Below are 26,469 nucleotides of genomic sequence, written 5' to 3'. Positions count from 1 at the left end.
CCATATTATTGTCTTTACCAAACTAATATATAGATCATTGACTTGAGGATAGAATAGAATATAACATACTCCTAATACTATGTTTTGTCTAGGCACACAACTGAGTTTGTCATTTATTCAATTGATGAATATTTAGGAATGTTTCTGTTTTATGTGACATGCTATTAACATGTGAAGGATACATGAGCGATTGAATCACTGGATAAATTTGTAAATTCTTCCGTGCTTTAAATTTCACGTTTCATTTACCTATCAAGTATTTGTTTGTCTTGTGCACTTGTTTGATAACTTATGTTTCTTTTTGACGATTCAGTCATTTGTGATATTACTTGGAGTTGCTTGAGTTTTTTTGATGGAACATTTTTGAAAATATTATATGCCTTTTTGATGGTTGATTACTTTTTCTTCAAGTACAAAAGTACAGATATAGGCTGGACATCAAATAGGCTATGATATTGAATTCAAAAAATCTTTCTCAGTGCTATCTAACCTTTGTACAAAGGATTTCATGAATCTTTTTGCAGTTTTTAGAACAGGAAAGGGAAGTCTTATCAAGTTGAGAGTCAGCTTCTTGAAATGTCTAGGAAAGAAGTATATAATTTATTGATCAGTGGGCTTGAGATTATAATTAATACATGTTTAAGATTTGTACTCCACTGTTTCATGGGAAGGTGAACCATTGGTGTTCTTGTAGCCTTGTAGGTGCCTAGAATGCTAGAAGTTGCTTATTACTTACGGATTTTCCCTGTTGACATTTATGGCTGCTGTTGTCGTTTCTATTTGGATTTTGGGACAATGCTGATGCTTTTCATAAATTGTTAGATGTATGCTGTTGATATAAACCTGTTCCATATTCAGGACAACCCTTGGCTTTTGGGCTGGCCATCGGAACTCTAGAATAAGAGTCATTCTGGCACGTTTATGGGAGAATGATACTGAACTTGCTATAAGCAACAATCGCATTAGTAGGGCAATTGGAGAGCTTATTTATCAGAAGCAATTCTACAGGACTAAGTTTTGTATATGTCCTGGCGGTTCTCAAGTCAACAGTGCACGAATTACAGACTCAATCCATTATGGATGTGTACCTGGTCAGTATGCTCATCTTGAAATAGTTTTTTGCCTCACAGTTTGTATAGGTTGGAGTATTGATTACATTGCACAAGAAATCTAAGCATATTGGTTTTACTTTTTTCTATTGGCATTATTTAAAATATTTCTTTGGGTAGTGAAGATGATACAAGTATTGGTTTATAATGTAGCACCTGCATACTAGCTGAAGTTATGGTATATGCTTTGTATATATTTTAGAGTGCTAATATTTCATCTGGATTTTTTTGTCATTTGTACAAGAACTATAGCTTTTTTTCTGGTTATAATATTATATTCCAATTAGATGAATCTATGTTTTAAATCTTTACCTTGGATGGTCTTCATGTTGTTTTGAATCACTTTGTACTGCAGTATCCATTATTAAGAATTTATGAGGAAACATTCAGGGATCCAATTTATCAATTGGCTAGGCACCCACTTTTAGACTTTCAGGTTGAGATTATAGCCTTTGAGCATTAAATAGTAAAAAAGATTTCTAAGAGTAAACATTTAAATGAACGCGTTGTAAAAGGAATTGATTTTTAGAGCAGCTTGATAAGCATAGTTCGCAAGACAAGCTGCCCAAATATCCTCCTATTGTTGATAAATTATCCAACTAAATTTGGTTAAGGGATGGCCGGATAAGCCAAACAACTTACTCTTCATGTTTGTGGTGGCCCCCCTGTATCAAATAATCACCTGGAAATAGGATATGACTTTAGTTAAGAACTAAATGGCTTGAAAAAGTTGCATGACATTGAAACTAATTTGAAATCACCATATCCACCCTAGAATCACCTGGATTCGCCTTGCACCATTTCCACACAAATTCAACTGAACAAATCTGAAACCAACCTGATTCCACAAGTGATTTGGATCTGTATTTGATTCCAGTATGACTAATCTTGCAGACGATTGGGTAACATAGTGTTTTTAACTTGGACATTCTTACATTTTAGTTTGTAGTATGCTAATCAAAGAATTGTTATTTTGGATAATCAATGAATGAACAATAGACGAGTCATTGTTTTATGATGTTAGGAATGTGGGGAGCATTCTCTAACCATCTCTAGTATTAATTAATGAGGAAAGGACAATTAATGGTTTAGTCACTATTAAATAAAGTCCATTTGCTTAAGGAAAGATAAATGAAATGCTTAAGGAAATTAAATGGGTTTAATTATGCCTCAAAAATTTTGCTCCTCAGTTTCTTTTATGATTCCATGAATGGGAACCATTCTTCAGTCATGAAACTCTTCATATTATCTCGTTGGACCTATAATTGAAAGGTCACCTGCACAACAGTCAAATGTGATTTCACTAGTGAAGTTTGTAGTGTCTTTGCGTTTCTTTAGCAAAAAAACATTTTGCTCCTAGTAAGTTATCAGAGGCTCTAATGGACATTTTTATTTAGAATTTTATTATTGTTTGATATTACCCACGCAAGTTCCTCTTTGTCTGTAACTACCATAGCACTGCTGTGGAAACACAAATTAAATAAGATAACAAAGAAATGTGAATGCTCAATATCTTCACATTCAATTCAAAAAATATCTTCCCATATAACATGACCAGATAACGTCTTACAAAACTTGCCAACCTATGAAGATTTTTTTTCAAGCTAATTTTGTGAATATACATTTAAAACTATTAAAAGAAACATGTGCTATCCAACATTTATCCACCAGTCGCATATCCTTCTTTTTGACCACAAACAAGACGATCACTTATGTGCCTACCGGATTTCACTAAGGTTTCAGCTACAAGTTTTTGCCACAAAGGAAGCCACCTAAAGACGAGTTGCATCATTTTTTGGGTTCTGAGCAAGAGCTTAAACAAGGTTGAAAAACAAAGATCAAATTCAAAATTTATCTGACACTTTCTAGATTTCATTTCATTTAGTTTAGATATAGATCATGAATGGTTGAAGTCAATCTTTCTATTGATTTACTCTAGTTCATTCCATCACACCTGCTTCCAATCCTATTCCAAATCATAAAGGGATTCAAACAAAGCTTGGACTGATGTGAATATTTTCTGAGCTTGTAAATGTTCTTTTTGGCTGAACCTAATCCATCCATTTAGCTGAAGCATAAATCTCTGCCAAATATCCAAGTCGCTTAGGTAGGATCTGATTTAATCTTCAAACTGACTAAATTAACAAACTAAAATAATTCAGAAAATATGCATTGACATCTGAAATTATTATTGAACACTGATTTTATTCAAGCTGGAACATTCATACATTCACATGACTAGATACTTGAGACCAGCATTCACATCATGGCAACATACAGGAAACTATATAGATCTCAATATGAATTGCCTAATGCTGGCACAGTATTGATGAGGACTCTGTTGTTGTCCAAGTGGTATAACTCCATTTTAGGGTTGATGGATGTAATCTACCACCACACCCTCTGCCTGGTGCAATTTGCTGGGATCTATCCCCTACACCTTAGTTGACTGGAACACTGAGTTATGGTTGAGGTATCCTGAATAAGACATCTCCAAGCAAGGTCAAATATGACCCTTACTGGCTGCTGCCTGGTGATTAGGTTAAAAGAAATGACGGCCCTTCAAGATTGCATGAACTCAAGCACAGATCAGAATAGGATTGCCCTTGGATCTGGACAGTAAGTGAATTGACATGCCAGGTGCAGGATGTATGAGGGATCTTCAGATGACTGGAACACTGAGTTATGGTTGAGGTATCCTGAATAAGACATCTCCAAACAAGGTCAAATATGACCCTTATTGGCTGCTGGCTGGTGATTAGGTTAAAAGCAATGATGGCCCTTCAAGATTGCATGAACTCAAGCACATATCGGAATAGGATTGCCCTTGAATCTGGACAGTAAGTGATTTGACATGCCAGGCGCAGGATGTATGAGGGATCTTCAGATGATATTCCACAAATTGCAGATTGTGTGACCTAAATCTGTTAGTGTCAGATTCATAATGGTTGATCCAATACTAGTGATATTCAGCGAATGGGGTAGATTATGTACTGTGCCCACTGCTGCTCGCCTTGCCTGAAAGTGAACAAAGTACAGAAGTTTAGACCAATATGAGTCTCCTAAAATGGAGTTGCCAAGTAGACAGAGAGAGGGTCTATGTCCTACCACAAGGCTTCTTTGTATATCTGACCAAATGAAACAGAGTTAAGGAATTTTAAAATGCAAAAGCATATCTAGACCTTGTCATGAATTGGAAAGATGACTGAAAAGAGCCATTTTACATGAGCAATGCTGAAAGTAAACATTAGTTAATTTGGACCCCAGAATGAGAGCTTCTTCAACATAGTGTCTCAATCTCCAGTTGAGATAAGTACCCCTGCATAAAATAATAATTAATAATAAAGTGTCTCTTTCCACAATGAAGTCTTCCATTTCCCTAAAAGCTGCAGCATTAGGGGGATTTTAAATGCGGAAGCATATCTTGATCTTCCTATGAATTGGATTGGTGACTGAAAAGAGCTGCCAATGGTTCTTGATCTGCCACCTTTTTAAAATTGATGTCCCTAATTTCGGGTTCACAGTGAACTCTCAAAATAATCAATTATATAAATTATATATTGTAAGTTGTCCCAAAACTACATTAAAAGACATCTTCAATTGATTTTTAAAAGTGACTAAGTGTCTAATATTAAATATTTAATTAAAATCACTTTTGGGAGTTACAAGAATAAATTAAATTATAAAGTGCTAGATGGAATTAATTTTCCCAGTCCATGAATTAGAATACAATTTGTATAGAGTAAAAACTGTGTTTTCTTATCTGATTGATTTTTCGAATCACACTCAGTGATTCATAATTCCTCTTCCTGATGATGAATCGCTGAATGTGATGCAAAACGTTGATCAAATAAGCATACACAGTTCGTACCCAGAAAATTTGTATTATAAAGTGTTTTTAATTCTTTCCTTCTAGAAGTCTCATGGGAAAGTTATAAAAAGGGGCTTGGGGGTTTCAATTTCAAGGGACCAAAGATTGAGAGCTGGTTTATTTTCTCTACGGAGGTTTCAGACGTTTGTGCCTGAGAGCCAAACTTAGCCGGCAGGATGAAAACCCCAAATGTGTTTGCAGCTGAGGACAGAAACCCTTGCGCTTCTTTGGAGTGATTCCACATAGGGATTGATAGAGCATTCAAAGCTGGAGTGGGGATGGAAACCCTTGTTCAGTGGTGCCAAGAGATTATTTAGGTTTGCATCTGGATTCAAGGTTGAAATTTTTAAAATATGTTAAATCTTCAATAGAAGACAAGTTTTCAGTTTTTGGTGATCGTCAACTTGTTGGTGCAATTAAAAATTAAAAGTTTTGGGAAGGCGTATGGTTTGTTTGTTTGAGGCCAAGGAAAAAATATACTTTTGAAAGTTGAAAGGTTTAATATTTTAATCCTCTTATTACTGGCTGATGCTTTTAAGGGTGGGATTGATTAAATGTTGAGTTGGATGCATATCGTCCAAAGGGGATATAATTGTTTTCTACCTTTGAATCAAACTTGATACTAAAGTGATGATATTGATGTGGGGTTCTCTTATGAATTAACAAATGATTTGTTAAACATTTGCATAGAAGACGTGATGTAGTAGAGTCTTGGCAATTTGTTTGTTGTGAACCAAAGAAATATATAATTTGAAAGGTCGAAGGGCTTAATATATGTTTTATTCTCTTATGTTGGCCGATAATATTAAGAGAGGAGTTTATTAAATATTTTGGCTTTTAAGTAGGGCGCAAGTGTGAAGTATCGTGAGTCTTTTCTCTTGTATATTGTGGGTTTGGTTTCCTTGGGCAACTTCTATTGCATTGTTCGGACTATTTTGTTGGCATTTTCTTGGTGTGAATCCTTTGAGAGCTTTGGCGTGGACTTGGCATGAGACATTTTATAGTTCTAAGTTCTAACAATCCGATTAGTGGCCAAAGTGATCCCTGTCATTTGAGGTCTTTTAGCTCCAATCTACCAAACTGTTTTGGTCTGGTACAGTATTTCCAACCAAAGCATATCTTTTCTTTGCTGATTTATCCTCCAATTATATGAAATCTTTTTTATGGAGTTGGCCAAAATTAGCATTGTTAAACAACCAACCGACTACCAAATGAAGAGAGCACTTGGATGCATCTAAAACCTTCTTACCCTTGTCAACGTATGGGACTGAAATAATCTTGGACCCTGAAGCACAGTAATAAACTTCACAATTCTCCTGCATGATTATAAAATTCCCATCATCCAAGATTACAAAACATGTAGTGTCATTTCTATTCTGCACTCCTAAAATTTATTAGTAGTCAGAGTGGTCGCTTTTACTGGAATACAAATCAGCTATCTCTTAGAAGTTGGTAAATAGCTTCTGCTACTACCACAAACATTGAATGGAATAATAGATCTCTGCAGATGAAATGAGTTGGACAATTTTCCATTTATCAATTTTTTTTGAAGCATTATAATTCAAAGTGATTGAATTTATGACAGCCATACAACTGCCAGTGTAAATGGAAGAGCTGTAAACATTCACCAAAATTCTACATGCATTTCCAGATTCTCTTGTGAATATGAGAAAGTATCATTTTTTTTGCCATTTGGCTGTCTGATAAAAGCAGATTCCATTATGCATTACATGGCATGGAAAAGATCAGAGAGATCAGAGTGCACCACCCATACAAATGGAATGGCAATTGATTAAAAAAAGGGGGATAAGAATGTTGAAACTTTAAGGGATCTTGTGTCATGTCCCCTTTTCAAAACAAAGAGAATTAATAATATTTGAAGTTGGGCCCAATCATTTTATTCTCAAATGAACAACCTAAATATCATAGTCACCAAGAGACGGGAGTACTTGGAGATGCGTCGCAGTGGGTGGGAGATGCGTTTTCGGATTACCATGTTAAATGTTAATATAGGTCTCCTATGTAATGTTCAAATAAGTGATTTTAACACTTTATTTGAAATATAATTCAAAAAGTACTTTTAAATGTAATTTAAAAATATCTTAAGTACTTGAAGCAAATTTAATAAAAAGAAAAAATAAAATAGAGGACCCAGAGTAGGCATCTATCAAATAGAGATCAAGGCTCAAAGCAAATCATCTAACTTGTCATTTCATTATTCTTTCCTTTTTGGAGATTGAGGCATTCAAGGACAAGCACCTGCAATGTTGGAGATCTGGAAGATGAAAACCCTATTGGTTTTCTATAATGGGATTTGGGGATGAAAATTCTCATATCCATTGAGGCGATTCTACTCAAAGCTTGTGTTTGGGCTCATTGAAAGTAGTTGATTAATTCAGATTCGCAAGCAAATTTTACCACTCCATTAAATTTGCATTTTTGGCAAAGTTTTTAAGTTTACATGTTGCTGCTATAGTGTTGATATAGTGATTTGTTGGATATTTCAGCTTGTGAAGGTTTGGATTGATTAATATTTGTGTGCGCACACACACAAACACACATATGTGCACACACACAAACACACACACACATATATATATATATATATATATGTGTGTGTGTGTATGTATGTATGTGTATGTGTATATGTGTGTGTGTGTGTGTGTGTATAGATCGGAAAATTGCCTAGGACTTGCCAAACAAGGCGAGTCCGAGTACGATTTATGCCCCCCGAGTCTGGCGAGCTCGGATTAGGACTCGTCCGAGTCCAGGGAGGGAACTCGCCAAACTCGGCGAGTCCTGTGCTTGGGACTCGGCCAACGGCAAGGCCCAAAAAAGGCCAAAAAATGCATTTTTTAAAGTGTTTTTAAAATGAATAATCTCGTCTTTGTTCACTACAACCTTCACCCTAGAATGAGAAAAATTAGGGTTACAACATGTCAGCCAGTAGAAAAATAACACAACATGTGCAAGGGGCATTGACCCCACCTTGGGGGCGCTGCCCCCAGACCCCCATTGAAAAATATGGGGGGAAATTGCGTCGATAGAAGTAGGGAAATTCACGAGCAGAGACGGGAGATTCAGAGGTAGATAGTGACATAGATGTTCTTGATGTTGGTGAGCATGGCATGGTGTCACGGGGAGTGGCTATGGTTGTCGAATCATCCAGGACCTACCTTAGATGCCTTCGCAGGGGGTCGGGGCCGGGGCCGGAGGGTGCATGCTCCTCTGAGCCATAGGCTTGTAGTTGTATTTACCTTTGGTATTTGTATGGAACATTTGATGATGATCATATGATAACATGGATTTTTTATTCCATGAGTTTTGTAATATTGTATACATTTGACAATATTTATAAATCTATGTTTGTTATTTCCTTCACCTACAATATGCGTTTATGCTTATGTGATTGATGTATACTTGTGTATGTAATCAAATGAGCCGAGTTTGATGATGTTATTGTGTCTTGAAGGTGTATTCAATAAAGGGTGCATGAAACAAATTTTAAATCTTTAAAAATCTCTAAATTTCTTGAGTTTTTCACTTTCTCGAGTCCAGCCGAATTTGACTCAGAGTCCCGAGTATGAGTTCGGGTCAGCCTTGCCGAGTCCGAGTCCCATTTCTATGGTATATATATGTGTGTGTGTGTGTGTGTGTGTGTGTCATTGTTTTAAGATCGTGGGACTTGCGAGTCCATTGGCAGGTGTGTGTGTGTGTGTGTATCATAGTTTTAAGACTCATGGGACTCTTACAGAGACTCGTGAGTTTTTTAAATGGACTCGCGCGAGTTTTTTACACGGACTCGCAAGTTTTTTATAGAGACTAGCGTTGCCCAGCATGCATGCCCAACCATGCTTTAAAGTGTTTTTTTTTTCATTTTTCACTCATTTGGCATTCTTAATTGCTGAAAACAGGTTTGGAGGGTTTGAAGGAGAGGAAACACGTCAAAAAATTATGTAATTTTTTTTTCAAGTCAGTCTCATTCTCTTCATCAGAATATATACATGAAATATAACATTTAAGTATAAGTCATACTTTAAGTTATATTTCATGTATATATTGGCTGGATCTTTGAGAGTGGTTTTAGATCTCTAGGTTTTAGAAGATCTTTTAAATTTTCAGACAATCAAATTTCAGTAATCAATAAGCTCCTATTAGCCTTCTCTTGCTCTCTTTATCTCACTCACTTTATCTACCCCGAATTTTAGACCTATCTATCTCCCTATCACTCTTCCTCTATCCCCTCTCTCTACCACTCTCTATCTCACTCTCTCCTCTCTCCTCTCTCCCCCAAGATCTAGACCTATCTCTCTACCCCTCTCTCTCTCTCACCCTCAGACCCCCTACCTAATTTTGGCGAGTTGGAGAAGCCACATCGGACTCCTAGAACTAGAGCCTCTAGTTCTATCTCTCCCTTGGTTTTCACTAGAGCTGGGAAGAGGAAGATGTAGTCTTCTTTTTAGTTTGTTCATTGTTGTTTTTCACATTTGGACATATCATTATATGTAATTTTGTAAACGTTTGTAAACTCATGCTGCTATTATAAAGTTTGAAACTAAGAGTATGAATGATGAAATCTCAAATATTAAGTGTTTGGAGATCATGTGACTATTATGACATGTGTAATGTTTTATTTATGGCTCTTATGTTCTCTAAATGCATTAATTTCGTTTTGTTTTTGTAAAACTACAGTTTTTTTTTGCTGAGTCCTTTCACAAGTCCGTGGCTAGTTCGAGTCCAAATTTTGGGCTGCTGAGTTCGTGGCGAGTCCGAGTATTAAAACTTTGATAAATGTATAGATATATATCTATATTACATATATATAGATATATACCTATATGTGTGTGTGTGTGTGTTCATATATATACACACACACACACACACACACACACACACACACACACACACATACATATACATACACATATACACACACACATATACATACACACACACACCTAATATGGGTAATTTACAAGGGTTTGTTGCTGCTGTTGTGTACATAATTGCTGATTAAATTGGCTGTCATATATAAAGATCTGACTATGATAAATATTCTTGATATTTTGGTATATAAAATTCAGATCTGCTGTTGTATTTGATTGATTTGCATTTGAAGGTCTCATCAAAAGTATATATCAGCTTGTGAAACTTTACGTTTGCTGTTTGGAGTTGCTCAATTGGTTGACAAGAGTTTACAGATATTCTGCATTGTTGATTAACATTAATTTCAGATTTAGATTGCTGGTATGAGTTCCTGCTGGCTTTTCATGAATAATTAGCCATACATAAGCAAGTTTGCTCGTTGTAATTTGTCATCTACATGATAGATCTACTGTTTTTGATGTATTTAGGGGTTTATATCAGCATATAAGAGTTTGATTCATGATTTTCCAACCACTTGAAGTTGTCTTCAGTGTATAGTTTAATTTCAGTTTGTTGTTGTAGTTTCATTTTTGTTTCACAGAGTAGAAAAATACAATTTATTTTTCATGTTTCTATGTTGGATCTCTATTGGGGACATCACATTTTTGATATGTGCATTAAATTTTTGTATTTCAGAACCAATGATCTGAAAATTGGTGCAGTTTTAAGGATCATTTGAATCTTGGTTACCATTTCCAGTCTTTAGATTAGCCTAATGCATAAACTTCGTTGAATTTATCATTTTCAATGGATTTTGTTTTGTGAAGGGATGGGATAAAGTCAAGAAAGCATTTAGGTTGCAATGTGAAATCTTCAGGAGCAATTGAGACAAAGTTGTAGGGTTTAAATACCCACCCAAAAAGCTAATTTTGGTGAGTTTTAGTTTTCTACGTGGCAAAAATGTTTTGCCTTGACGAACTCAAGGAATGCCATGATGAACAATTGGTCACCGTAGGCCTAAGTTGCTGAATTGTGGGGTTTTCCAGGCGATTCTGGGTACATCCAGGGTTTGCATTTTTAGATGCGAAAATGTTTCTGAAATGTTTAGTGATTCTAGTTTGATCTTTGTGATATTCTTTAGACCTACAGTGCTGATTAGTGAACTCAAAACTTATCTATCATGAAATTCTAGTTTGATCTTTTTCGTATTGAAAACTGAATTTAAATAGTATGTTATGTTTCAAAATTTGAAATTTGTAATGGTTTTGTTTAGCATATGTATTGGTATATGACATTCTAAACTTTATTCTATTTTTTAGCTACATATATATACATACATACAATAAACATACTGAAAACATACCCAACCCCTAAAACAATTTCTGCCGTACCAGCATTTCGTACCCAGGTACCCATTCCCGTTCCTGTACTCGATTCGGCAACTTTGCCCTAGGCAAATTGATGAAAAGGTGACAAACTATTTCTTTGATGAAATGGTGAATTTGTCTTTGTGGGCAATAAGTGTAACACAAAGGTTCATGTGTTTCAAACTCCCTTTTAGTGGTTGATCTTCCATTCTTGCATGTTTGGAAGATTATAGCTTCATGATCAATCAGTATTTGCTTTTTGGAGCATAGAGGAGTTAAGAAACTCATGCACAAACTTTCATTAGATCACATTTCCAGATTGTATTGTACAAGAATAGGTTGTTGAAGATGTTGAGGCTGATTGGAAGTGTTGGGAGCTTGTGTAGACCATCTTTGAGCGTTGTATGCACCCATTAAGGCATTGTATCGGTTGCGATTGAACATTTCCTAGAATTTTATTTTGTTTTAGGTTTTCTCTAGTTGTATCTTCTTGCTTTAGTAATGTTAGAATTTTGCTTCTTGTTTTAGCTCTTCCATGCTATTTATTTTATGTTGCAAGTTGATTGAACTATAAAACACCGTGAGATTATCTATCGTTGGTGGTTTAGTCTATGTTTTGAAGCTTGCTTCTAGGATTTCTGCAAGAGCATCTGTTGCTACTGAACTTTTCTGAGGAATTTTTTCTTGGTTTACAGATCATATTGGTGTGAAAGCTGGTTCTATAGCTTGTGTGTTTGAATTTATCAGTTGTTTGTTGATTCTTTGGTTTATGTCCTCTATTAGAGTTCTAGGGAGTGATGATTGATTGCCTTTTGAGCCTGAATTCAGAACAAGAGAGTGGTTGAGGACAGTTAAGATGGCAAGAGATATGGAGAATGGTGGTGAGGTGCATTTCAGAAGGTTGGAAGCTGATGTAGCAAGGATTACCAATATTGAAGAGAAGCTTGATAGGCTTGAGAGTATGATACTAGCGTTGATAAGAAGAATAGGAGTTGTTCCAAAAGATCATTTAGAAGGTGAATTTTGAGAGGATTGATTGAGAGCAAGGAGAGTCCTCATTTGGGAGGTTATTTAATCCTAAAGCAAAAATAACTACAATGATGAAGTTAGTGCAAAGATGCTTGATCAATTGGGTTAGAAATGAAGATTTATTTCAACCTTCACAAAATGCCTCCGAATCAGCAGTTTGCTTTTGCTAGAATGAAGTTTTCAGGGTATGCTCTCACATTCTACAAGAATAATGAACTCTTTGGATGTGTTGTCCTCATTTTTGAATTTTCAAAAATGTGACAACCCTTACAAAATTTTTGCTTAAAATGTGTAATTTTTGTCTCCAAGGCACGTTTTACGAGGTGCAAGATTCACATTTGTTAGTGTCAAATCATTGGGGGGTGTCTTTGCCATCATTGTCCAAATTTTGGTGAGTTTTGGTCTTCTTTTTCCTAGTTTTTTGTGCAAATTCGGGTTTCAGAGCAGTCATTGCAGGTTGAAAATTTTACTCTTAAGGCACACTTCTCGAGGCAAATTGTTTGCTCCTTGGTGAACTGGACCGATCTTTGGTCCATCTTCGATTCACGTTTCAAATTTCATTGCATTTTGAGTTTGTTTGCTATGTCTTTCCTTCAATTTCGGGTTTTTTCTTCTTGACTGCAGGTGGGAAATTTTCCTTTGATTACAAGTTTTAATTTTCACTTGTTTTTGTGTTGTAGGGGTTTTTTCTAGCAATTACAAGTGAACTTTTAAAAAGACTTGTAACTTGTAACTTGTTTTTTATTTCCCCTTTCCCCATTTTGTCTTTTAAGTCATTGTAGGACCTTTTTGGACAAATTACAAGTGAATGTAAAATTATAATTTTAAAAAGAACTTTTAATTTCTTTTAAAAGTTCCTACTTAAGTGTTTTTTAGATGTAATAGGGATTTTATTTCCCTATTACTTGTTGTATGTCCTTTAAGTCATTTTAAATTTGTAAAGGGGATTTTATTTCCCTATTGCAAGTTATTTTGACATGTCTTTTTGTTCTTTCCTCTCTCAAACCCGAATTTGCCTTAGGAGTTGAAAAAGTGAAACAATTAAAACTTGTAAAAGGGTTTTTAAAACCCGATTACATGTCTTTTGCAAGCATTTTTAACTTGTTTCTTCTTCCCAAGAACTCGACCTGAGTTTTTTTCCAAGGAGTTCGTTTTTGAAGAGTTTGAATCCATTTCTTTTGCTTTGAATCCGGATTTGATGGTGCCAAATGTTGAAGGAAAGAGGCGTGGGAGATCTTGCTTCCATTTTTGATGATTTCCTTGCCACATTTTTGCCCTTTTTTGCCCTTTCTTAGGCGCTTTAAACCAGCAAGTCGTGGCCCTTTTGCCACATTTTTGGCCTCCTTTCAATCTGTATTTGCAGCATGTATGGAGGCATTTTTGGTCTCCTAACCTAAGCGAATCATCTCTTTGCTTCCATATGTGGGTTCGCTAGGCGTATTTACCCGTTCTTTCTCCTCCTTGGATGCCGTTTTTGAAGGAGCGGGTTGAATCAAAATCCTTTTTTGGCTGCCAAGGGTTTTCAACATGTCTATTTATGGAGCATTTCAGTTCTTCCCAAGCTCATTTGTTTTGGTCTAGGGCTTTTGACCAAGCAAGGATTCGGGTTTCTAAGTGATCTTCCCAAATGGATAATTTCTTTGAATTCAATTTGTAAATTTGCATGATTTCCCCCTTTCAGATTTTTCCCATTCATTTGATTTTAGGTTTTACAAATCTGATTGCAAACAAGAGTTTTTCCCATTTTCCAAGTTTGCCATTACCGGTTGGTATCATTCTTTCCATTTTCCCCTCGTGTCAAAACCCCATTTCATCCATTCATTTCACCTTCATCCATTTTTCCCATTTAAAGTCTACTTGCAGTCGGAAGTTTAAAACCCGATTGCAGTTGTGTCTTCACTTGCAGTCAGCGTTCCAGAACCCGAAATTGGTCCAAAATGCACTCAAAAACACTTGAAAATGAGTTAAAGGTCCAATTACAAGTGCAAACTAGTGGTTACCCATTACACATATGAAGTTGCATGTTTGTTCTCCACAATTGCAAGTCATTGCTCTTGTTTTTCCACACATGTAATGCAGCTTCCAGACCCTGAAATTCACTTGTGAGCCCATTTTTGCATCAATTTATCCCTTCCCTTGTTAGTCTTGTTTGCACACATGACCTACCAAATCAATGGATTAAGACATGGGCCTTATTTTGCAAGCAGATTCCAAGATTGGAGGATGATACAAAGAAAGAAAAACAACATGACAAAGCCACACAAGGAGATGGATAAGTGACATGAATGGTTGAGAGCATAAAATGCTTTCAAGATAGAGATAGGCTTCTTACTTCAACCTTGCAAAAAGATTCTCTCCTGAAAAGTTAGTACTACCCCAAGCATGTGAAAGGTTGGAGTTCGCTAGTTAAAGACACAAAGACTATCAAAGGTGCAAGTTCTTGTTCTAGTTCAAGATGTCATTTACCTCGATGACAGAGTATTTTGTAGCAGCATGAAGATTTTCAAAACAAAGGATGATGTAGTTAGAGTCGTCTTCGAACACAAAATAATTTCAGGTATGCATTTGTAATTTTGTTTTGACAAGTTTACTTGTAAAAACAATTTTGTAATTGCAAGTTAACTCATCACTTGCACTTTTGTAATTACATTTAAAACAACCACAAGTTGAGATCAATTAGGACTGTAGTTGGAATAAGTCATAGTGGTTGAGAGAATTTCTCAAGTTACTTAGGATCCTCCAACCTTTTTCTCAAGGTTCCTCTCCTATAAATACTTGAGGGGGTCTATTGTAATTTTTATCTTTTGGTCAATGCAACAAAATTCTGCCAGTTTGTACGTGCACTCTAAGACTTTGAGCTTAGATGTAAGTCAAATTGCTTTCAATAAAAGAGGCAAGTTGTGTTGAGACTTTGTGCCAATTCAAGTTGTTATGTGACGACATTTTCTTGAGTTGATTGTGATTCTTGTTCTATTGTTCAAGAGGGATTTAAATTCAATCTTGCAGACTTTGAGTTGCTAATTGTATTTAGAGTTATATGTTTGGTTTTCAGACTTTGAATTGCGTATCATATTTGAAGCTAGTGTGGAAAGCTCAAGTGGGGAGATAGCTTGTAGACTTTGTGCTGCTTCTATTTTTAAGATTTGTGCATGTAAGGTGAAGTGCATCATATAGACAGACTGTGTGTTGTACATTGTTATCATTTTGAGAAGGTTGATAGGACAGTAGAAGTGTTGAAGACTTTGTGCTTTCATTTCTGTTTTCCCGTCCCGGGAAAGTGACAGAGGTTTTGTACTTTCATGGAAACTTTGCTTCCCTTTATGTTACAAAAATCCTACCAAAAGTCTCATTTTTGTATTTGCTGTTATTTATTTCCAATTGCCATTACTTTTCTGTGAAGAGAAAAGAGTATAGTTTTTTTTGAAAGAAGAAGAAAGACTGCTGGTTCACCCATATTAGATTAGTTTAGTTTGTAGATAGGGGGAGCCTTCTCTAAATTAGGAGAGTATCATACTCACACACTGTGGCTGAAACCACAATTTTGCACATTCCGCAAGTGAACAAAATTCTCAACCAACAAGATGTTTGGAAAGTGCCACCTATCTTCAAGTGGGAAGATTTGTAAGGGGCTTTTTGATAAGCACTTCAACCTGATTTATTATGAGAGAGAAAGGGTAATGGAAATATTATTTGAAACAAATGCAAGGACAGAGTTGTTAAAGCTTTTATATTGGTGACTATAGAAAGAGAGTATTGCTGCTTGGGGAAGATGTTATTTAACATGAGGTCTAAATGAAATACAGAGGAAGGTTATTTGAACAGCTCATGTCCCTAAGAAGGGTAGCTCTGCTTACAATAATAAGAAACATGATGAGGAGCATCAGCAAGATAGTAAGAAGAATGGAATTTTGAACAAAGGCAAGAACAAGGTGAATACTACCTCTACAAGGGGTAAAGTTAAGGAGAATATTTATTGTACACATTGTTATAATGATGGGCATTTAGGGGGTACGTGTTGGAGAGACGAGTGCTATATGGAGGCAAAGTCAAAGAGGTGGATTTGCTGGGAATTCCAGGTCTGATAAAGGGTGTGGACCAAAAGCTCCTACAGGGGCAGGAGTGATTTGAGAATTCAGGTCAAGTGGAAGAAACATTAAGATCTTGGTTGCCATTCACAGTCATTGGATTAGTCTTACTCTTATGCATCAGCTTCATGGAATTTGATAGAGTCAAGAAAGCATCTAGAATGGAATGGGACATTTTCATGAGCCACTCAAACAAAGTTGCAGATCTTATGTCCACCCAGAAAGTCAATTTTGGTGAGTTCACCAGTTCCGCAGGTGTCAAACACACCCTGGTAAACTTGAGGAATGCTGTGGTAAATATTTGTTTGCCTTGGTAAATGTGTCGAAAAATGCAAACTATTTTTCTGATGAAGTGATGATTTTGTCTTTGTGCAGGCTGTAAGTGGGATATGAAAGGTTTAAGCATTTCAAACTGTCTTTTGGCATTTGATCTTCCATTCTTGCCTGTTTGGGAGTTATTGGGGAGCCTTAGTGTTCACGATCAGTCAGTTTTTTTCTTGTTGGAGCATAGACGGGTTGGAAAAACTCATGGATATAGCTGTTTAAACTTATATATCCAGTTTGCATTGTACAAGAGTAGGTTGTTGAAGTTATCGACACTGATTGCAAGTGTTGGGAGCTGGTGTTGATAATCTTTGAGCTTTATATATTCCCTTTGAGGCACTATCAATTGTAAGTGACTGAAAATTAGTTGCATGAGGAACTTCTTTGAGGTTTCTTCCTATTTTAGGGTTTCTCCTGTTGTGTTATGCTTCTTCCTTCTTCCTTTAGCTCTTTTAATGCTTATTAATTTATGTTGCGAGTCTGATTGGACTGTAAAAGATTGTGAGATTATCCATTGTTGATGGTTTAGTCTATGTTTTGAAAGTTGTTTGCAGGATTTTTGGCAAGAGGATACATTGCTAGTGAACTTGTGTGAGTGATATCCTCCCAGTCATAGATCAACCAACCAAATGAACACTTAATAAAATGCATTTATACCATGGACATAGGGCATCTAATAAGGGTGGAGCTTGTTACTAACCCTAAATAGTAAATAATATTTAAGTATCAGACATGAAGTGCAGCTTGTCAATATTGTATGTATATACAGACACTTCATACATGTAATGAATGTTGCAACCTGTAACTATTCTTGTACATTCTTCATGCTTAAATATAAGTTTATTTTGTGTGTTTCTGCTGCAATATGATGGTGATAGGTGTCAATTCCCACATTTAGCTGTTTGCACATGCAAAACAGCTTGACTGTGATGAGTCTGGTATTCAGTCTATATTATGTGACATGTGATTTGAACCAGCAACCCTTTCATTTTAAAGGGATGTCAAGCTATACACAGTGTGCATAAGATTCTCTAAAGAATAAGACAATTGCTTTTCTTGTAGCTATGCTAGCTACTATTAATGCAGATTTTACTCAAATTACGCTTAAACCGTTATAATTTTGGCTTTGTAATTGGCTTAATCGAAGAGGTTCTACAAGTGCCGAATATGAACCCAATTAGAACTTAATCCATATTTATCAATTCCTGGCTTATCCAGTCTGTAAATAGAATGCCACAGTATTCTAATGAATATTGTAGGAAATAGGAATGTCTATCAATAAGTTTTAGATTCTAGAGCAACTCCTATAAACAAACATCTTTGTATGACATCTAGAGACCTGATGAAGGGTGTTATAGAATATTTAAGTTGCATACTATACTGTTGATAGGGTTATGGTAAGTGGCTTTAAAAATCAGATTCTAGTTGTGTACATCAAAAGTTACTCTAATAAATAATCATCTTTGTATGACATCTAGAAGAATTATTTACGTTACATCAGATTCTATTTAGGTTGTGAGATAGAATACCTGTTGGCTGTTGCCTAATTATTCTTCAAGATTTCATCTTTATTTTAAATGTTTTAAGTTGTTTCCAGAGGTTGGTTTAATTTTGTAAATGCATGAAACATAAAATAATACATGTTGACTTGGATGTTTTGACATTTTTTTTTCACAGTTATCCTATCTGATTACTACGATCTGCCTTTCAATGATGTCCTTGATTGGAAAAAATTTGCACTTGTACTTAAGGAGCTTGATGTTTATAATCTAAAGGATATCCTCAAGTCCATCAGCATGGAGCAATTCACAGCATTACATAACGGGTTGGTTGAGGTAATTTGATAGAACTCTACATTAAAACATTGATTAAGAAATTTGGTTTGTCTATTTTCATATTGGAGTATGAATTGGTGCAGAACATGCATGGTCTTGTACATCTTTGTGCATGTTTTCATATTATAACATAAATATGCCATCGCTACTTATAATCTTAAGTGCATAATAGAATTGATATTAATCTTCTTTACTATTTCGTGAAATATTTTCCCTGATCCATGCAAAATAGTCAAGTTCAACTGTTCATTTTGAATTCCTTGCGATTATATAGTCTCATAGATAACAACCCATTGCAATAATGCTGTTTATATTAATGTTTTAGTGGGTTCAAAGATTTTTTTTAATAGTTGGGATTGGGTTTGTTTAATCTAATATAATAATTTATAGCATGTTTTTTGTATTGATAGCACCAATAAAGCAACTAATCTTTGGCAATCTAAACGAGACATTCAACTACTACTTAGTGACAAATTCAAATTTAAATCCAGTTCAAATAATCTAGAACCGTGGTTTCCAGTGATATTAAAGTGAAACGAAGTTAAGGCAATGCCACACAACAGAACCTGTGGATTCTTGAGTTCCAATAATAAAATTTTGAATGTGTCAGTTTTAGGCCTAGAAAGCTGTCCTTGTCTGAAATGAGTGCAACTTGTGATTTGCACTTCATCTTGTTAAGATATAGCCCTCGTGAATCTAACTGATGGTAAATCCGTTATTATATATATATATATATATATATATATATATATATATATATATATATATATATATATATATGATCGATGCCTGAAAGTCATTCTGGAGAGTGCTATTAACACACAGTCCCGATATGCAGATGGACATAAACTTTGTATACACTGCGATGATTATCACAGTGAGCATGATATTTATCGTGCCACTGTGATTACATTACAATACGCACTGTAATGTAATCACAGTGGACACGATAACTATCGTGCCCATGTGATTCTCGATCGCATTATATTAACGGAGCATGCAGTTCGGAAATTAAACATAAACAAACTAATTGTTATGAACGGTTGCCTCCGTAGGGGCATGTGCCACGTATGGACATGTCCCTACATAGGCAACCTTTCCTCTTGTATTTAAACCGGATTCAATGATGGAGACGATCAATAACTTACAGCAATCAGTCTTCCAGAATCGCCGTCATTATTCTTCGATCCATATTTCACAACATGGTATCAGAGCCAAGTTATTAAGAGAATAAATTAGACAGCCATATTACTCATAAGCATTTATTGGAAGTAAATAACAAATCGACGCAGAGGCTATATACGCAGAGGATATATCCGACTATGAAAATATTCAAAATGTCAAGTAATATGAGAGTGGAAGATAGACTCGAAGGAGCCTCCAACTTCGTTTCCTAGAAGATACGAATCATTGCCATTCTTGAAGAACTAGAATTAGAGTCTTACATAGAAGAAAATCTAGACATGCCAAATGATGATCTAGAGAAATCTACCTGGAAAAGGCGTAATAATAAAGCAAAGAAAATAATTATTGACTCAGTCAAAGATCATATTCTTCCATCTATAGCCAGACTGCCTAAAGCATATTAAGTATTTAAAACCATTAAAAATACATATGAAGTTAACAATGCGAGCAGAATGTTAACCTTGAAACAACTTTTTTTAAACATAAAGATGATACAATATCTACATACTTTTCAAGGATATCTGAAGTAAAAGACCAATTACAAACTATTGGAAATGAGGTAGATGATCAAGAAATCTCTCTCATAGCCCTAAGAGGATTACCAATTTCATGGGAATCCTACATTCAATGTATTAGCATAACACCCCCCTTACCCAAATTTGAACAACTTAAGAATGAGTGCATTCAAGACGAATCTCGACTAATCTCAAGAGGATTAGGGCCAAATAAAGAAGGAGAAATCCAAGCACTTAATACAAATACCTTCAACAAAAAGAAAAAGTTCTCCAAATGGAAGAGAGGAAATAAAAACCATCAAAAAAGAGATATGTCTAAAATTCAGTGTTACAAATGCGACAAATATGGGCACACTCACATAAATTGTCCAGAAAGGAAGAAAACACAAGCTACTCTAGCCGAAGTCAAAGGAGAAAACTCACTTTTCTTCTTAGCCCTATCAAGCGAAATAAATACAAATAAAAACACTTGGATCGTAGACAGTGGAGCATCAAGGCATATAGCTGGATTCAGAAATCAGTTTGAAACACTTAACGGGCACTCAAGTGAAGAGGTTACTATTGGAGATAACTCCACATATCCTGTGAAAGGAATTGGGACCTGTACTATCAAACTAAGAAATGGAGTATCTCTACAATTAAAGGATGTTCTGTTTGTACTTGGAATAAAAAGAAATCTAGTCTCAATCTTAGGCCTAGCTGATCAAGGATATCGGGTTACCTTCAATGAAGATAAAGTTCTACTTTGGCCTAAAAATACAAATATCCAAAATGCCATAACAATAGGTTCAAGAGATGGTAGCCTATACAAACTATGCAGTGATCAAAAGGAAGCACTAAATCTTGAAGTTTCAAATAATAATGAATTATGGCACAAAAGATTAGGACACCTAAGATATAGTGCTCTATCCAACATAAAGAAGATTACTTCAAGACTGCCCCAACTAAAATCTGAACACATAGGCATTTGCAAAAAGGATGTGCCTTGGGAAAGAATGTGAAAGTTTCTTTTCCCTCAAGCGAGCACAAATCAAAATCTATTTTAGAACTAATTCACTCGGACCTATGCGGTCCCATGTCAACACCATCCCTAATTGGATCCTTATACTACATAATCTTTGTTGACGACTACTCTCAAAAAACATGGATATATTTTCTAAAGTGCAAAGACTCAAATGAAGTACTATCTAAGTTCAAAGAATTCAAGGCACTAGTAGAAAACCAGTCAGGGAAGAAAATTAAGGTGTTAAGATCCGACAATGGGGGAGAATATACATCTTGACAACTTCAAAGACTTTTGTAATTCTGTTGGGATTAAGAGGGAGTATACTGTACCATATAATCCACAACAGAATGGAGTAGCAGAAAGAAAGAACAAAACCATAATTGAAGCAGCAAAAGCCATGATGCATGACCAAAACTTACACACTTCATTCTGGGCAGAAGCTTTAAATACAACAGTCTACATTCAAAACAGATGTCCGCACTCAGTTCTAGAAAACATAACTCTTGAAGAAGCTTTTACAGGGAACAAACCGGACTTAAGTCATTTAAGGATATTTGGCTGTCCCGTATATATACATGTTCCTAAAGAAAAGAGGACAAAACTAGAACCATTCGGAAAAAGAGGAATCTTCATTGGCTATAGTGAAAATACTAAAGGATATCGCATTTACATTCCAAGGAAAAAATTTGTTGAGATAAGTAGAGATGTAAAGTTTGAAGAAAACACTACAATCAAAGAACTTGAGGATGATAACATTACTAAAGAAGAAGATCACATAACTGAGATTGAGAGGGAGAATATCATCGAAAATTCTGAACCTTCAGACACTGAGAGGGAGGACATCATAAGAGCTTCTGAACCTCTTGTTGATGAAAATATTGAAACACTCAATAACAAGAAAAGACCTCTGTGGGCAAGGAAAATGATTGAAGAGAATAATGTAGAACCAAATGAAATTTCCAAAGAAAATATGAGAACAAGAACTCTAAAATGTTATGCTGCACTTCTAACCGAACTCACAAATTCTGAACCAACAAATGTCAGAGAAGCTTTATCAAAACAGGCTTTGAAAGATGCTATGATTGAAGAATATCAATCTATACTAAAGAATGATGTTTGGGATATAGTGCCTAGACCAAAAGACAAATCGGTTGTCTCATTCAAGTGGTTATTCAAGATCAAATATGCATCTGATGACAGCATTGAAAAACATAAAGCTCGCTTTATGTCCATGATTCTCCACTTGTGATTTGCACTTCATCTTGTTAAGATATAGCCCTCGTGAATCTAATTGATGGTAAATCGGTTATTATATATATATGATTGATGCCTGAAAGTCATTCTGGAGAGTGCTATTAACACACAGTCCCGATATTCAGATGGACATAAACTTTGTATACACTGCGATGATTATCACAGTGAGCATGATATTTATCATGCCATTGTGATTACATTACAATATGCACTGTAATGTAATCACAGTGGGCACGATAGTTATCGTGCCCATGTGATTCTTGATCGCATTATATTAACGGAGCATGCAGTTCGGAAATTAAACATAAACAAACTAATTGTTATGAACGGTTGCCTCCGTAGGGGCATGTGCCACGTATGGACATGTCCCTACGTAGGCAACCTTTCCTCTTGTATTTAAACTGGATTCAATGATGGAGACGATCAATAACTTACACCAATCAGTCTTCCAGAATCGTTGTCATTATTCTTCGATCCATATTTCACAACATGGTATCAGAGCCAAGTTATTAAGAGAATAAATTAGACAGCCATATTACTCATAAGCATTTATCGGAAGTAAATAACAAATCGACGCAGAGGCTATATACGCAGAGGATATATCCGACTACGAAAATATTCAAAATGTCAAGTAATATGAGAGTGGAAGATAGACTCAAAGGAGCCTCCAACTTCGTTTCGTGGAAGATACGAATGACTTTAAGGCATCGATCATATATATATAATAACCGATTTACCATCAGTTAGATTCACGAGGGCTATATCTTAACACTCCATCTTAGCAGGAGTGGATCTAAGTAATTTTCTTGGGAGCATATTCTTGGAAGCACAGTTTGGAAGCAGCGCTAGTTCATCCATTGAATAGGTTTTCACAGCCTCAGCTTCGCATAAGTACAAGGGTAAAGCTCCGTCCTTCCAGCAGAAAGGACAAGGTCAAGGTCAACCTCCACAGTCTTACAAAAAGAAGAGCTTACAGTGTTCCTACTGTCATATATATGGCCATTTGGTGAAAGATTGCCAGAAATTGATAGCTTCCTAGCAATCCAAACAGGGAGGGTCCAAGCAGAAAGCCAATTCTGCCATGCATCCTGCTCAGAAGGAATCTTCCTTCTATGCGTTCATGGCCCATACCTCCTTTGATGATGTTCAATCATCAGCCTGGTACATTGACTCTGGAGCCAGATTCGATGACTCAAAAATTGAGGCACGAAAAACGATGCACCCAGAAAAATCTGACAACGACCCAGTTGAGGTCTCGAAAAATCCACCAAGAATCTACAACCATTTTTTTTTTCGACTTGAACTTAAGGGTCAAAACCCTAGTCGAAAATTGCAGAAACCCTAGGAAAATTTTCAATCTTCAAAAAAAACCTCCAGGTTGCAAGCCCGAAAATCTCCAAAACCTTAAAAAAAAAATAAACTGCTGCCCAGCACAAATAAATTCACCTACAAACCAGAAACCCTTGAAACCCTCAAAAAGCCTTCAAAAAAGCAAAATCGTTTTTTTATAAAAAACAAAACAAAAAAATCTGGAAAATATTCCAGAAAGAAGGCCCATGAATTTTTATTAAAAAATTTGCCAAACTTTAAAGAATCCCATCGACCCGCTCTGATACCATGAAAAATAAATTGAATGAATGATTCAATAATTAGATAATGTATTTAACAATATACAAGCATATATATAGAGATTACAAGACGACGTTCTAAATTAAGAACAAGTCGTTTAAAGTGAACTACCAAAAAGCTAAATGCTAAATAAAGCTTAAAAGCTAATTAACTAAAAAGAAAAAGCTAAATGCTAAATAAAGCTTAAAAGCTAATTAACTAAAAAGCTAAATGACCATAGGAACTAAATATAAGTGACTAAAATATAATTAAATATTCTAATAAGGCTTTGCTAATCTAGTCAGCTACTTGAGTGAAATGACTATCAGCAGCAAGATGGACATGATTTCTTGCCATCTGGTAATGTACATCAATTGATCAATCTCAGGATGATGCAATCAGATATTCACAAATTGCTAAGAAAAATAAAAATTTCTGATATTATTCTGAAGCTACCACATATAAGAGATACATTTGGATGGGAGCACATTTGGTGGAATCTAACAGCAGATTGACATTTGACATTGCTTTATTTTTCTGGAACACATGTATGCAAGATTTGAAGTTTGAAAATATAATCTTAAGTACTTGGATTCAGGGATCTAACTTATAAAATCGGGAGACTGTTATTGCACAATTGTCTTAGACATCCATCTTGAATTTCTTTTGGATACATTAAAGTAGAAAGTTCTATTTTTGTATACAAATTCTTCTATGGTTTTGAATCATATTTCAATTCCTTTGTATTTTCAATTTTCGAGTTCTGGAGAATTTTTGGACATAGTTCCATTTTCTGTTATTGAATTTCCTGTCTTTCTCTAGCTATGTCTTTTTGTCCCTGATTGTGTTCCACTTTTCTGCATTCCTATTCTCACACTTGCCTTTGAAGTCTTCCAAGTACATGAATTTGTTTCAGGTTTGATAAGTTTAACTGTTTCAAGTTCATAATTGAGATTGTGGGTGTTTGAAAAAGTATCAAATGTGACGTCCTCTTAATGCCACACTAAATGTATATATATGTCATTCACAAGCTACAATACTAATACTCCCTATGCTAGAAACTGGGAAATAGTGATCATTGGTCTTGGGTTAGTCTTTATTTGACAGTCTAATAGGTACATTTCCTAATGAGTAATTTCTTATATTACAGGTGCAGAAACACTTTGAGTGGCACTCGCCTCCGATCAAATTTGATGCATTCCATATGGTTATGTATGACCTTTGGTTGCGGCACTTCACTGTAAAGTATTGATGAAATCATATATATATTAGTTTTCTTCAGTTAAAATATGGGCAGTTTTCCTGGTATTGACTTCACAGAATATTTAAAAAAAATTATCTCATTAATGAGATATTTGAAGAGCTGAATGGCTTGACTGATGTTTCATGAGATATAATTCAGTAGTCTTGTATCATTAAGAAACTTTCCAATGGCCATTTATTCCTTAAAAGGGGAGGAAGAGTGTGCACGGAACAATCTCATTTTGCAGTCTCTATCATGTTTATAGAGAATTGTTATACTGACGTCAATCTGTGAATTTCATTTTTGAAGTTCTAGAGTAGAATCAGCTTGGTATTCTTTATTATGCCTATCTAGCTTTAAGGTGTTCTCATTTTTGTTTTTGTGGAGATGTTTTTAAGCATTGTAAACAGTTGGAACTTAATTCAGTGTTCTCTTTTTGAACATTGACCTTTTAAAAGAACGATAATTTATATGTTATCCTTATTTTTTAGCTTGAGTGTTTTGTTTGGAGATTGTTATATGTTACATCATTTTACTAAAAATGCTGTTACCTTTTCGGAAAGGCTTATCAGAGTTTGAGTCAATTTTCCAAATATTCATCAAATACCTGTGCAATGCAAGCATGGCTCTTCCAGTCTTCCATCTACCCATGTTCTGTCTTCAAATTATTTTCTGGAGTATTATTTATTTGTAAAAACTAAAAACCTTAGCTTAGCCGCCTTAGATTATTCTCTTAGCCTTGACTTCTTTGCATGAAGGTCCTGAAGCCTTACCCATGTATGCTTTCTTGTCTCTGCCCTTTTTATTTTAGTCTGGCTTGCAACATTCTCTCTTAGGTTGTTTGTCATGTCAATGTATTGAGGCATCGAGAATCTAGATTGTAAGGAACGTATACCAGGTACCTTGTTTTCCCCAACTCCTGCAGAATTCTGCTGAATTTGATGTGAATCCTCTTGCATCTGAGCTGTGGTTTGGCGTGCTTTTTTCCCTTCTCCCTCTTTCCTCTCTTTCCTTTCTTTTGTATCTCCATCTAGGGAACTTACTGGTTAGTTCTGTATCGTAATATATCTTAGTTAAAGCATAGCAATACTTTGCCCAACAACATATTTTTTTCCAAAACGAAGTGTAAAACATCTAAAACATCTTATGCCCTTTGCTGGTTAACAAGAAGC

General features: G+C 35.4%; 1 protein-coding gene across 1 annotated transcript in view; it reads left to right on the top strand.

Annotated features, from left to right (window-relative positions):
* LOC131057597 (probable glycosyltransferase At5g03795) overlaps positions 1–25,787 on the top strand; it is a 70,124-nt gene extending 44,337 nt beyond the window's left edge. The window contains exons 4-6 of the mRNA XM_057991746.2: positions 859–1,091; positions 18,329–18,486; positions 25,205–25,787. Of these exons, the coding sequence (XP_057847729.1) occupies positions 859–1,091; positions 18,329–18,486; positions 25,205–25,306 (493 nt within the window). The 3' untranslated portion in view covers positions 25,307–25,787. The remainder of the gene's footprint in view (positions 1–858; positions 1,092–18,328; positions 18,487–25,204) is intronic.
* Positions 25,788–26,469: the final 682 nt, after the last annotated feature.

Source organism: Cryptomeria japonica, chromosome 6 (genome assembly GCF_030272615.1).
Source record: "Cryptomeria japonica chromosome 6, Sugi_1.0, whole genome shotgun sequence".
Taxonomy (NCBI): domain Eukaryota; kingdom Viridiplantae; phylum Streptophyta; class Pinopsida; order Cupressales; family Cupressaceae; genus Cryptomeria; species Cryptomeria japonica.
Note: the sequence above shows the minus strand (reverse complement) of the source record. Positions and strands in the feature narration are given on the sequence as shown.